A 13,086-nucleotide genomic window follows, 5' to 3' on the forward strand; every position below is an offset into this window, starting at 1 on the left:
ATACATACAAAAGTAATGGGAACTACCCAGCTTAAACAGTTTGTCAACACATAGTCGATCTTATTTCATCCCTATCCCAATTTACTACTCCTAACCCAACCTTCATTATTTGAAGCAAATGTGACGTCAAGTAAGTTCATTCATAAATAAGTATTCAATATGCTATTTGAGAAGATTTAACTTGTGAAAATTTCTACCAGTGCAGAACTCAGTGTTTCAAAGCTAGAACGAGGCCAACAGGCAGTTCATGATTATTTGCCTAACATAGGCAATAATTACTATATGGGTTCAGAGGAAAGAAAATTCCTGTTACTGGGTTCTGTGAAGGCTTTGTGGAAGAGGTAGTATATAAGGTGGATTGGTATTTCTGGGCTCTTGGAGACTAGGGGTAGCATCATGCATTATGGACCAAGTAAAAGACATGGTGCTTGCAAAGAACTGTAGAAGCCATTTAGACTATTCAGAATAGAGTGATTAAACCAATATGGCTGGAGCAAAGGTCACTAGGTAAGAGTGGAAAGTAGGGTTGAAAGGTTAAGAGGAGGCCATAGGACCAACATAGTGAAACCCCGTCCCTACTAAAAATACAAAAAATTAGCTGAGTTTGGTGGCGGGTGCCTGTAATCCCAGCTACTTGGGAGGCTGAGGCAGGAGAATCGCTTGAAGCCAGGAGGTGGAGGTTGCAGTGAGCTGAGATCGTGCCACTGCACTCCAGCCCGAGCTACAGTGCGAGACTCCGTCTCAAAAAAAAAAAAAGAGGAGGCCATAGGAAAAAGGATCTAAAATGCAAGCCTAAGATGTTTGGCTTTTTTGCTTATGGGGTAAAAGTCCACTGAAGGCTGTTAAGCCAGAGCTGTTGTCAAAGTGGTGTTTTAGGAAGGGCTATGTGGATAGTGTAGAATGCAAAGAGACTAGCAAAGTTAGCTTATCATGGTGATTTCGACCTGAGGTGATGCAGACTTGATTTGGGCAGTGGCAATGGAAAGGAAGGCTGTGTTTGAAGGTGATCACTTAGAAAGTAATCAGACATGGGAGATACGAATAAAATAAGAGCAGATAAAATCTATCAGGGACAAGCTGTAGAGGAGTGCTGAGGATGGTGCATTGTAGGAAAGGCCTACGTTTAAAGATGAAGGGGAAAGGAGTTAAGGAGGTGCGGGGAGCTGACTTAGGTATATTTTTCTCGTGTATGTGTGTGTCTGTGTGTGCATATAGCAATGATATACATTCTTTTAATTTGGCGGGTTTCTGATTGTTTTGTATCTAAGTACAAAACAGTAATTCTAATTTCATGTTTTTAGTCTCAGATGAAGTTTGATTTCTGAAGAAAATTGTTATTTAAAGTTAGGGAAATGTTTCTTTGAATACTTACTGTTGTAAGTGAGAAGCAAGCGTTAACATTTAAAGAGATTTAAAAAAATAGAAAGTTGATGTTTCTTTTAGTCTCAACATTTCCAATGCTGTAGCTTACAGAATTTTTAGTGTGGAGATTTTTATTATTCCCCATAAAGTATTTCCTGATACTGATGGGAAGTGGTGTGCCTCTGAACATGCTGTTTAGCTATCTAGCTAGCCATCTGCCATCTGTGACACCCCTTGTCACTCACAGGCCATTTCATCTTATTCCACTCTGGTGACTGCTACCCCCATCATGTTAGAAACTGATTTGAAAATAGACTTGTGTTTATTTAGAGCCCTGGTCTCCTCATAATGGTTTGACTGAACATTATGATTATCCATGTTATCAAAGAAACAAGGTATCTTTTGCTATATTAGAGCGGTGGTTTCAGAGTACAGTTTCACATGCAGGCAGCAGGTCTTCTGGAGATGTAATTTTATGTCATAGACTGGCAGGGCATATTATAGTTGTCTAGCTCAGGTAATGGTAATTACAAGTATGTTCACAGTGCGACAAAATGTGAATACCACTAAATTAAAGTGAGTGTAATCTGAGTATTTCTGGTTTCAATTACTTTTTTTGTTATTTTATTTTTATTTTTAAGTGATGAAATGTTCTTACGTGAACTGGAAAAATACAATTCATGTTTTGATTTTCATTTAATTAGTATATTTCTTCAGGGCTTTTTTCAGAGTTTATTTAAATAGTGGGTAGAAGTTGTTAAAGGTGTGATCACGGTTCAGGAATGGCATATCTAGGGGGCAGTTGATAGGGAATTTTTTTTTGTGGTTGAAAGTGAAATAGTATTTCATTACTGGGATTAGAAGTAATCATAATGGACAGAGAAAACTGAAAATGACTAATATCCTTCACTCAGTCTTCTAGAGTTAAACAGGTTTTGAACTTCCCTAAGTTACGAATTGATGCTTTTAAAATAAAAGCTTAGTCACTGTGAGTCTTGGTGTTTCTGAGACCAGGACCTACAGCAGCCATTATCGAGGGTAGACAGGTGATTAAACTTAATCACTTTGGGTAAGACTAGAACTTAGGTGACAGTCTTTTTGTTCATCTAGCATTTGTTTCCTCAGTTTGCCTCTCCCACGGTCAGTTTGCTCCTGTACAGCTGGTCTGTATCTCATCTCATGGGCAGAATTCGTACTTAACCATTCCCTTGGGCTTTGCCCTCCTCCGTGTTTGCGTTCACCTCCTGAGGAGTAAGGTCTCTGGCCTAAAATCCCCTGGGGCAGCCAGGTTGACTTTCCTCAAAGCACCACACACAGACTGTAGCAGTTACGGAGAAGAAAATGGCTTGTACTACTGTTCTCTGAAGGCAGCAGTATGTATGATAGATACTTGTAGCTATCCAATACAGATGTTTCATAGAATTCCATCTGTAAAATAGGAAATGGTTATTCATTATGAATAAGAATTTACTGGTTACTAGTGAATATTCCAGCTTTCTTTTGGATATGCTAATAGTTAAAACTTCTACCTTTTTTCCTTCATTGCTAACTTAGTTTATTAGTAGAGGATGTCTAACCTTTTTGTGTATAATAAATACCTTCCATTTATTTTTTTTTTTGGAGATGGAGTCTCACTCTGTTGCCCAGGCTGGAGTGCAGTGGCACAAAATCAGCTCACTGCAACCTCCGCCTCCCAGATTCAATCAATTCTACTGCCTCAGCCTCCCCAAGTAGCTGGGATTATGGGCGCACGCCGCCACACTGGGCTAATGTTTTGTATTTTATTAGAGACGGGGTTTCACCGTGTTGCCCAGGCTGGTCTCAAACTCCTGAGCTCAGGCAATCCGCCCTCCTTGGCCTCCCAAAGTGCTGCGATTACAGGTGTGAGCCACCATGCCTGGCCCCCCATTTCATTTTTAAAATCAATAAACAATAGAAATAATATGAAGCTGTGTTAAACTGCTAATCTAGATGATAAACCTAAGTGATCACATTTCATGAGTATAGCCTTTTAATTGAGTTCAAATTATCTTGATTTGGGGGAGAGATCTAAAATGAACTGATCTCTAATGAGTTTTGTTCTGTAGAGGAACATTGTGATGAGGCTCTATTATGTTTTCAGCTGCAGTGGAGAACTGACATTTCAACTTTAAGATAAGGAACTACTTATTGCACGTTTAATTTGTGAAGTTTGTCAATTGATTCCCTCATAAATAGCTTCCTGTTTGTCTCTAAGCCATAAGCTAAAAACAGTGTGCTGATCTCTTTGGTAAGTTACTGCCTGAATATTTCATCTTCTGGAAGATGAATCTGTTGAAATAAGGTGTCTACTCTTGAGCTGTTTTTTATTGCACTAAAGAGATTTATTTGAGGGATAGCTGATTGAGAATTGTCATTTTATTTTATTTTATTGAGAGAGTTTTGCTCGTTGCTCAGGCTGGAGTGTAGTGGCGCCATCTTGGCTCACCGCAACCTCTGTCTCCTGGGTTCAAGCGATTCTCCTGCCTCAGCCTCCTGAGTAGCTGGGGTTAGAGGCATGTGCCACAACTCCTGGCTAATTTTGTATTTTTAGTACAGATGGGTTTTCTCCATGTTGGTCAGGCTGGTCGCAAACTCCCGAACTCAGGTGATCTGCCTGCCTTGGCCTCCCAAAGTGCTGGGATTACAGGCATGAGCCACCGTGCCTGGCCATAGAATTGTCATTTTATTTTGTGGATTTTGTGTTTTCATTTTTTTGTGGTATGTTAACTAGTTTATCAGAATCTTGTTTACCAATAACTTGAGTATCTGATAATAAGGACCATATGGCTATTGCAGCTTTTTTTTTTTTTTTTTTTGAGACAGAGTCTCGATCTGTCGCCCAGGCTGGAGTGCAGTGGTGTGATCTCAGCTCACTGCAAGCTCCGCCTCCCGGGTTCACGCTATTCTCCTGCCTCAGCCTCCTGAGTAGCTGGGACTACAGGCGCCCGCCACTACGCCCGGCTAATTTTTTTGTATTTTTAGTAGAGACCAGGTTTCACCATGTTAGCCAGGATGGTCTCGATCTCCTGACCTCGTGATCTGCCCACCTTGGCCTCCCAAAGTGCTGGGATTACAGGCGTGAGCCACCATGCCTGGCTGTTGCAGCATTTTATAAGTGACATAATAGCAGAGTAATCTTACTAATTTTTCATATTAATTTAGGTCATTAGTAATACTTTATTTCTTATGTGGTAAAACACATTAATCATGAAAATGTTTTCTAGCTTAGTTTTAAAAATTCTTTGCCATATAACTTTTAAATAAACAATAATATTTATCCCATTGTGTCTGCAAATGAAAACTACATCTTTTAGTATTGAACTGATAAGGTTTTTTGCTCTCAGAAAGTTACCTTGTTCATTGCTAGTCTATAATGGTGTTTGAAGTTTAAGAGTGGCATTGTTTGACTCAGCAAGGAAATATATAGGAATTATTGTAATGAAAATAGAATTTTGAGTGATAGTAGATTATTTCTAACTTGAATTGAAGAATCCCAGAAGACTTCCTAGTTGAGGTGGAGGATATTTTAGCCGGGCTTGGAGGATTTAATAGCTTTTTGATGGGCAGGATGTTGCTGTGCTCATCCTTCCATCTGGAAAGACATGACTGGAAGATTCAAAGGTATATGGCATATTTTGGTGATTTAGAGTTTGGAATGTAGGCTACCAAGGCTGGTGGGAAAAGAGTCTGGGAAAAAATATATAACAGACTGGGAAAAAATATATAAAGCTTTCGATGGCTTATTAAGGAGGTGAAGCTTTTTTGTCAACATTGAGGAGCTTGAACATTTAGAACTTGGTACTGGATGTGTGGCTGAGACATGGGGGCGCTGAAGGATCGTGATGTGGCCTTCTAGCTTGGAGAATGAACTACTAAGTGGACAGCAGCGCTGCTGACACTGGTGTGGAATATAGAAGATCAGGTTTTGGGGTGGAACTGTGTGGTGGGCAGAGATGATTCAAGTTTCGGACAATATTGGGAGTGACTTGCTATTTTATTTTGTGTTACCGAGTAATCTGGAAATCTAGGTTAGAGTTGGAGTTGAGCTGTGCTTGTGTAGAATCCTGTACTCTTTCCTCTGGTGCTTTCTTGTATTGTTCTTGTTGTTACTGGTTGTTATTTTCATCTGCCTGCTGAACTCTATACCTTGAATTGTGTTTCACGAATACTTAAGTCATGTAGTTGTGGAGAAAGAATGTTGATAGGATCTTCAGTTGTCTTGAAGTGTGTTGGGACAGAATACCAAAGAGTTTGTGACATGTCAGGGGTGTATTGCTGTGGATTTGACCCAGATAGAAGTTTTCTTGTTCCAAGAGAATATTTATTGCTTGGTTTCTCAGCCTTTTTCCTTTTATCTTCTTATGAGTTATTTTTCTTTTATTGTGGTCACTTGGTGCAAGGTTAAGTTCTAAATGTGACACATTGGCTTCCTTGAGAAGTATTCTAGAATTCTCACAATTTTATTGTGACGTATCACACTGACTTTGTTCTAGCACATTTATTTTGTTCAGAAAATTTATTAGGTAACACTTTGGGGCATTATTCCTATACATTTCTTACAGATTAATGCCACATAGGAAAAAAGTTTTTTAGGAAAGACTAGTCCTGCGCATAATTCTGGCACTTTTGTAACTTTCCAGCTTTGGCAGTATTACTTACAAGAAGTAAATTGTTCTTCATATGCTTCCCTAAGTGAGGAGTTTGGCTAACAAAACTCATGTCAGCATTGTACAAGCACCTTCACAAATATTTGCTCTAGTTTTCTCATTTCAGTAGTGTTAGAGAGCATTTAAATATTGTCAAGATTTAAGGATTTTTTTATTGTGAGTGTTACGAGCCCAAATTGGTAGCTCAGATATCACATAGATTCCACATATTTGTGTGTGTGTGTGTGTGTGTGTATGTGTGTGTTTTAAACAAGGGTTGCTGACTTCAGAAGAATTTGTTCTCAAGTTTTTTCTGATTGCTGGCATAGTTCTATATGTAATACTTGCAGGGAAAAAAAAGCATTTCAAAATCAATTAGGAAAGGAAGTTTGTGAGATTGAAGACATTTTTAGTATGCCTGTTACACTGTGCATGAAGTTTGGATTTAGGTTCTTGCAGTAGTTGCTGAGTGACCAGTGGGATAGGCTGTGGCAACATGTTATGTATTCCAATGGACTACCTAGGGGAGCGTTATATTAGGTGACATGTGATTTTTTCTTACAGGGAAGTTATGGAGTTCCCTGTAAAACTTTTAACTTTTTTTTTTTTTTTTTGAGATAGAGTTTTGCTCTTGTTGCCCAGGCTGGAGTACAGTGGCGCGGTCTTGGCTCACTGCAACCTCCGCCTCCTGGGTTCAAGCGATTCGCCTGCCTCAGCTTCCCGAATAGCTGGGATTACAGGCGCCCACCACCACGCTCAGCTAATTTTTTGTATTTTTTGTATTTTTTTTTTTTTTTTTTTTAGCAGAGACGGGGTTTTACCATGTTGTCCAGACTGGTCTTGAACTCCTGACCTCAGGTGATCCACCCACCTCTGCCTCCCAAAGTCTGGGATTATAGGCATGAGCCACCGGGCCTAGCAAAACTTTAACATTTCTTTAAAAATATGTAAAATTAGAATGGAGTATCAACGGAGGGTAGGGGAAGACATGAAGAAAACGCTTATGTAGAGACCTAGAGTAAACATTGTTGCCTTTTGTTCAATTAACCTTATCTTTCTTTTAGTCCAAGTGGTAAGAAGTTCAGAAGCAAGCCTCAGTTGGCAAGGTACCTGGGAAATACTGTTGATCTCAGCAGTTTTGACTTCAGAACTGGAAAGATGATGCCTAGTAAATTACAGAAGAACAAACAGAGACTGCGAAACGATCCTCTCAATCAAAATAAGGTTGGTTAATTTACTTACCGCATGTATATGCTACTTCGAAAGCTCTCCAAAAAGTATCTCACATCATAATTAAGTCACTGGAATTTTGGTTGTCCAAATGTCCCATGCATGTCCCCGTACCCTGCCCACCGTGTCCCAGCAAGAGAGAGCATAAGTAAATTGTGCACAGTAGAAAACCGCATTTCATTATCTCTCTAGGTCAGTGAACATCACAGTTTTCTGACCCACTGGGGCTGTTTACAAAAGGTTTCTTTGGTGTTAATTGTCTGCTTTTTTCTTCTTCCCTCAAAATAGTTCTTGTTGTCCAAAAAGTGGCAAAATTTTAATGTGTCAGGTATCTTCACCCCATAGTTTATAATTACGTATTGATTTTCAGGTTCAGGTTTTGAGAAAGGGCAGTGTTTTTTTGACCTTTGATGATGTTGAGGATAATGACTTTCTGGAATAATATTCTAATTCTGTGTTTGGATATTTTTCCATTAGCGCTTAGTTTTATCAAGCTGTTTGGTTGATAGTTTATTGTATAGCAATTTAAGCAAATCTTATTTGAATTATGATACAGTTTGAACATTCCAAATCTGAAAAATATCTGAAATCTGAAACTCTTCTGGTCCCAGGCATTTCAGATGAGAGATACTTAAGCCTGTACTAATTTAATTGTATTAAAGGACCCAATATCTTTACAAAGAAAGCTGCTTTTTCCCTGGGGACAACTAAACATATGTGACTATTTTTTCTTAGTTTTTCTTCCTCTAAACTTCAGAGATCTGTTTGTATGGGTATTGCCACCACCATTGTCTTCACACTGACAGTGAAAATAGTGGAGGGAGAAGTAGGGGCTCTCTTTCTTAAGATATGACTGATGTAACCCCGTAAGTCCCTTGGGAGTGTGTGTTCATTTTAGGAACCCATTGGCAGTACAGTGGAGTAAGAAGTGCTTTGGACCCAGGAATGCATGGCTTGGTGAACTGGCTCTGCTACTTGTTAGCTGATGCAGTCAGGAGAAACTTTCTTAGGCTCCAAGGGCCTTCGGTTTCTCATTGGTAAAATTAAAGTAAGAAAATTTTCCCTTAGCATTGTTGTGAGGAGTAAATGGGAATTTATATAGAACATCTAGCAAAGTAAATTTGACCCATGTTAATTCCTTTGCTTTCCACACTGCCCTTTCCCTAAGCCACCCCCTTCCTGAGCACCAAGCCACCTTGGTGAATAGTGTTGCCTGGTGGACTGAGTTGGAAACTTTCTGACCCGAGCTCTCTTCCCTCTTGTCATTTTACATTTTCTGAGGGGCATGGGGTCTCTGCTTCATACCTGTCTTCACTCAATTTGTGCAGTTTACAGTAATATAATTTCTGATAATTGATACAGAGGTCAAAATGCATTGTTTCTTTATATCATACCTCGCATTGGTTTTCATAGGGACATTGGCAGGTCCTTTGTTTAGAGAGGCAGAATGGGAAGAGAAGGCTAAATTGCCTCTGTATTGCTTAACTATGGGGTGGATTTGAGTTGGTCATTATGAAGGTGTTAAGAAAGGTAAGAATAGCAGTAGAGGGAGCCCAAGTTAGCAAAAGTTAGGACCCTGTGTGTGTGTAAATCACTGTGATTTCAGCTTCAGGAAACCTTTATTCTTGGGTTACTTTGCTTCTTAAATGCACAGAGGAAAATTCAGGTTTATTTTTCTAAAATTGCCATCTTAAAACACAGTGCTGGGTACATATAAAAGGGGCTTCAGTATTTATGAAATGAAGAGTATTTCAGATTACTGTACTGTTACCAGAACCACAGTTTAGTTACGTTAAATGTAATGTGAAGATTTATTTTCTGACACTTACGTTTCATCAAAAAACCAAACACTAATTCGTCTCTTCAGTTTGTGTGCACCTTTCTGCTCTAGCTGCGCTGGAACACTCATCGTCCTGCACCATGGCATGCGCTTTCAAGACTCTGCTTGCTCATACGCTGTTTGCTCTGCTTGGAATGTGCTTACCCCCTTCCCCTTCATCTGGCGAACTCCTACTCATCCAAGACCCAGGTCCATTGTCTCCATCTCTGGGAAGCCTGCCCTGCATACTCCAGGCTGAACCAATCCTTTTCTCCATAATGCTTCCCTGGTGCTTTGCCATTGTATTTGTGACTTGTTTGTCTGCTTCAGCTAGACTGTGAGCTCCATGAGGGCAGGGACCATGTCTTTTTTTGCTTTTGCACACGGTAGGTACTTAATATTGCTTTATGTTTATTTGATTTACCATCCACCTCATTCTAGAAGTGTATAGTGGTAATAAATGTTTATTAAATAAATAAATTAATATACCGTCCATTATTTTGGAAATAACTTTCATTTTCATTGTTTTCTGAAGGTTTCTGCCTGAATTTTTGGAGGCATGGTCTTTTTTTTGCATCTGATTTTATTTAAATGGTCAGAAAGTAGAGTTTTGCATTTTAAAAAATAAGTTCTCTTGGAAAGTAACACCAACAACATATTGGGTAGCTCTATAAAGCAGAAAATGTATTTGTGGCTAATTAAGTAATAACTGTATTATGTCTTTTTTATGATAGTACAGTGTAAAGAAAGCTAAGAGCTTTAAAGTAATTAATAGAAATCTGAGGTAATGTTTTGCTTTGTGGTTGTGAATCTGGCTTCAGTACATTACTGTGTTTGTTTTGTTTTGTTTTGAGACAAGAATCTCGCTCTGTCGCCCAGGCTGGAGTGCAGTGGGATGATTTCAGCTCACCGCAACCTCCGCCTCCCAAGTTCAAGCGATTGTCTCTTCCTCAGCCTCCCGAGTAGCTGGGATTACAGGCACCCACCACCACGCCTAGCTAATTTTTGTATTTTTAGTAGATACGGGGTTTCGTCATGTTGGCCAGGCTGGTCTTGAACTCCTGACCTCAGGTGATCCGCCCACCTCGGCCTCTCAAAGTGCTGGGATTACAGGCATGAGACACCACGCCCAACATGTTTTGTTTTTAAACTCTTATCTTGAAAGAATTAGAGCTTTAATTGACAAAATAAACTTTGAAGCAGGCTACATTATAATTTACATTAAGTAATTATAAGCTATGATTTTAACATGTTTTCAATATCGGAGGTGAATTACTGGTGATGAATAATATCTTTCGGTGTGATTGGAAAGATGTCTTTTTTTTTTTTTTTTTTTTTTTTTTTTTTTTTTTTTTTTTTTTTTTTTTTTTTTTTTTTTTTTTGGAGATGGAGTCTCGCTCTGTTGCCCAGGCTGGAGTGCAATGGCGCCATCTCGGCTCACTGCAAGCTCCGCCTCCCAGGTTCACGCCATTCTCCTGCCTCAGCCTCCCGAGTAGCTGGGACCACAGGCACCCGCCACCACGCCCGGCCAATTTTTTTGTATTTTTAGTAGAGATGGGGTTTCACCGTGTTAGCCAGGATGGTCTTGATGTCCTGACCTTGTGATCTGCCCTCCTCGGCCTCCCAAAGTGTTGGGATTACAGGCGTGAGCCACCATGCCCGGCCAGAAAGATATCTTTTTAAGAACTCTTCAGAGTGGTTTTTAATTCTTTTAGGATGGGTGGGTAGGGTGAAGTGGGCATTGTTTTTAATCTCTACTACTATTTTTACAGTACCTATTTAGATATCTCAAACTCAATCTTAACCTTACCCTGAAAATCGATTCCATTCTTGATTACCTTATACCTTATTGATTTTCTTGACTGCCATAATTGTTTCCAACCACCACCTCCATCTCTTCAGCTGACATTGTTGGAAATCAAGAAGGGTTACTGAAGATATTCCATTAGGTTAATGGAAAAAGACTAGAGAAAGATTTGGAAGTCATCAGCACAGTTTATATTTGAAGTCATGAGCAGGTTTCTCAGACTTTAAAGGGAAAAAGTTACAGAGCAGCATATCCAGGGGAACATTCTATGATGACGGGACTCTTTTCAGCCACAGGTGGCTGTTGAGTGCTTGACATGTGGCTAGTCTGACTGAATAACTCAGTATTTTTTTTTTTTTTTTTTGAGACAGAGTCTCGCTCTGTTGCCCAGGCTGGAGTGCAGTGGCGTGATCTCGGCTCACTGCAAGCTCTGCCTCCTGGGTTCATGCCATTCTCCTGCCTCAGCCTCCCAAGTAGCTGGGAGTACAGGCGCCCGTCACCACGCCCAGCTAATTTTTTGTATTTTTAGTAGAGACAGGTTTCACCCTGTTAGCCAGGATGGTCTCGATCTCCTGACCTCGTGATCCACCCGCCTCGGCCTCCCAAGATGCTGGGATTACAGGCGTGAGCCACCATGCCCGGCCTCAATTTTTAGTTTTACTTTAAAATTAAGTAGCCAGATGTACCTAGTCAACTATCCTATTGAACAGCACGGAGCTTTGCCTCTCAATATGCAAATAAGCTTTGCCTCTCAATATGCAAATAAAAACCAAACCTTTGCTTCAAAAGCTAAATATTGTTTAGGCATTTATGTTTGATTTTTCAAAGAGGAGATGTTGCAGGGTTTCACAGATGTGACTGTCAACATTTTTAGCAGGGAACTGGGAGGAGAGGCAAGATCATATTAAAATTTAATTGGAGACACTCTAGGATTGGATAAAGAAGAGTACAGTGATTCTAAGTGCAAGATATGTTTAGGGGACTTCAGGTAGCTTGGTTTGTCACTAGAAGTTTATTTTAGTGATTTAGATGTATAAACATGCTGAATTTGTGTTTCTAGGTCTTAACATCAAATGTTTTGTAAATTAAATCTACAAAACTAATAAAATTCAAGTTCCCTAACATTAATTTAATGTGACATACGACATATTTTACAAATTGCTTACAATGTGAATATGGCATGGAACAAATTATTTTTTAGTTTTGCTTGACAGTACTACTGGTATCTTGGAAAGGCTCAGTTCTTTCATCACATTTCTCTATTCACCCAAATTGGATACATTTGAAAATAAAGAACATCATATTCTGTTGAATGGAATCAGTTGTGTGTTAAGTCTGCCATTATTTATTTCTCATGAATGATCTTGGATTAAGGTGGTAGTATGTTATTGTGAGTATAAACACACACTTGGATTGGTATATGGCTGTATGCTAGGTTCTCAGTCACATGATCTAGAAAGTACTTGTTTTAATTATCCTCAACAGTAATAAAAAATTTTGTGGAGAGCTCATCTATCTTGATGGCAATTTCTGTGTAGTTTGAGAAACTTAGTGGTGATGATAAGAATCAGATTTGGATATGTAGCGTGGGGCACAGTATGGAGACTGGATTTGGGAAGGGATGAAACTAGAAGTAGGAAGAATAGTTGGGCTGTTGTAGTCTAGAAAAATAAAGATGGCCTGAATGAATCCTGTGCAGGAAGTATGGAAAGGTGAGACTTGAGAAATTAGATGTAAGTACCTGATGGTTACACAAAGAGAATGGATGCTGCAACAACCCTGGCTTTGGTCACTTGGGGCAGGTGAGTCAGGGAATAGGGGAATAAGGGCAAGTTTTGGGGGTGGAGTGAGGAAGATCGAGTTAAAATAGTTTTGTTCTTAGACTTCCAAAATGATCTTGGGGACCCCCAGGAATTCTCAGGTCACACTTTGAGAAGTCCTTTCATAGTGTTTTTGTCATTGATAATGCCCAAAATAAGGACAAATGAAGTGTATCTTGTCACTCCGTAGACCCATGGATTAAATGAATAAATGAATCTTATGGAGAGTAAGTGAACCTTCCAGAAAAGAAATAGGAGAATCAAGAGAATGTGGTGTTACAACAGCCTGGAAAACAGATTTTTGTTAGAGATTAGGGAGGATAAAGACTTTGTCTAGCCATTGGATTTCTAAATTATGAAGCAACTGGTGACTTTACATTA

At 39.4% G+C, this 13,086-nt stretch overlaps 1 protein-coding gene across 2 annotated transcripts in view; it reads left to right on the forward strand.

Moving 5' to 3' along the window:
- Positions 1-13,086, forward strand: part of MBD2 (methyl-CpG binding domain protein 2) — a 70,100-nt gene that overhangs the window by 12,178 nt on the left and 44,836 nt on the right. Inside the window, exons 2-3 of one of the 2 annotated variants that reach the window (XM_055298733.2) lie at positions 7,094-7,253; positions 9,151-10,463. In XM_055298733.2, coding sequence (XP_055154708.1) covers positions 7,094-7,253; positions 9,151-9,357 — 367 coding nt within the window. In that variant the 3' untranslated portion in view covers positions 9,358-10,463. Of the gene's footprint in view, positions 1-7,093; positions 7,254-9,150; positions 10,464-13,086 lie in introns of those variants that run through there. The other variant, XM_055298728.2, reaches the window with a different exon arrangement.

This window comes from Symphalangus syndactylus, chromosome 1, assembly GCF_028878055.3.
Source record: "Symphalangus syndactylus isolate Jambi chromosome 1, NHGRI_mSymSyn1-v2.1_pri, whole genome shotgun sequence".
NCBI classification, from domain to species: domain Eukaryota; kingdom Metazoa; phylum Chordata; class Mammalia; order Primates; family Hylobatidae; genus Symphalangus; species Symphalangus syndactylus.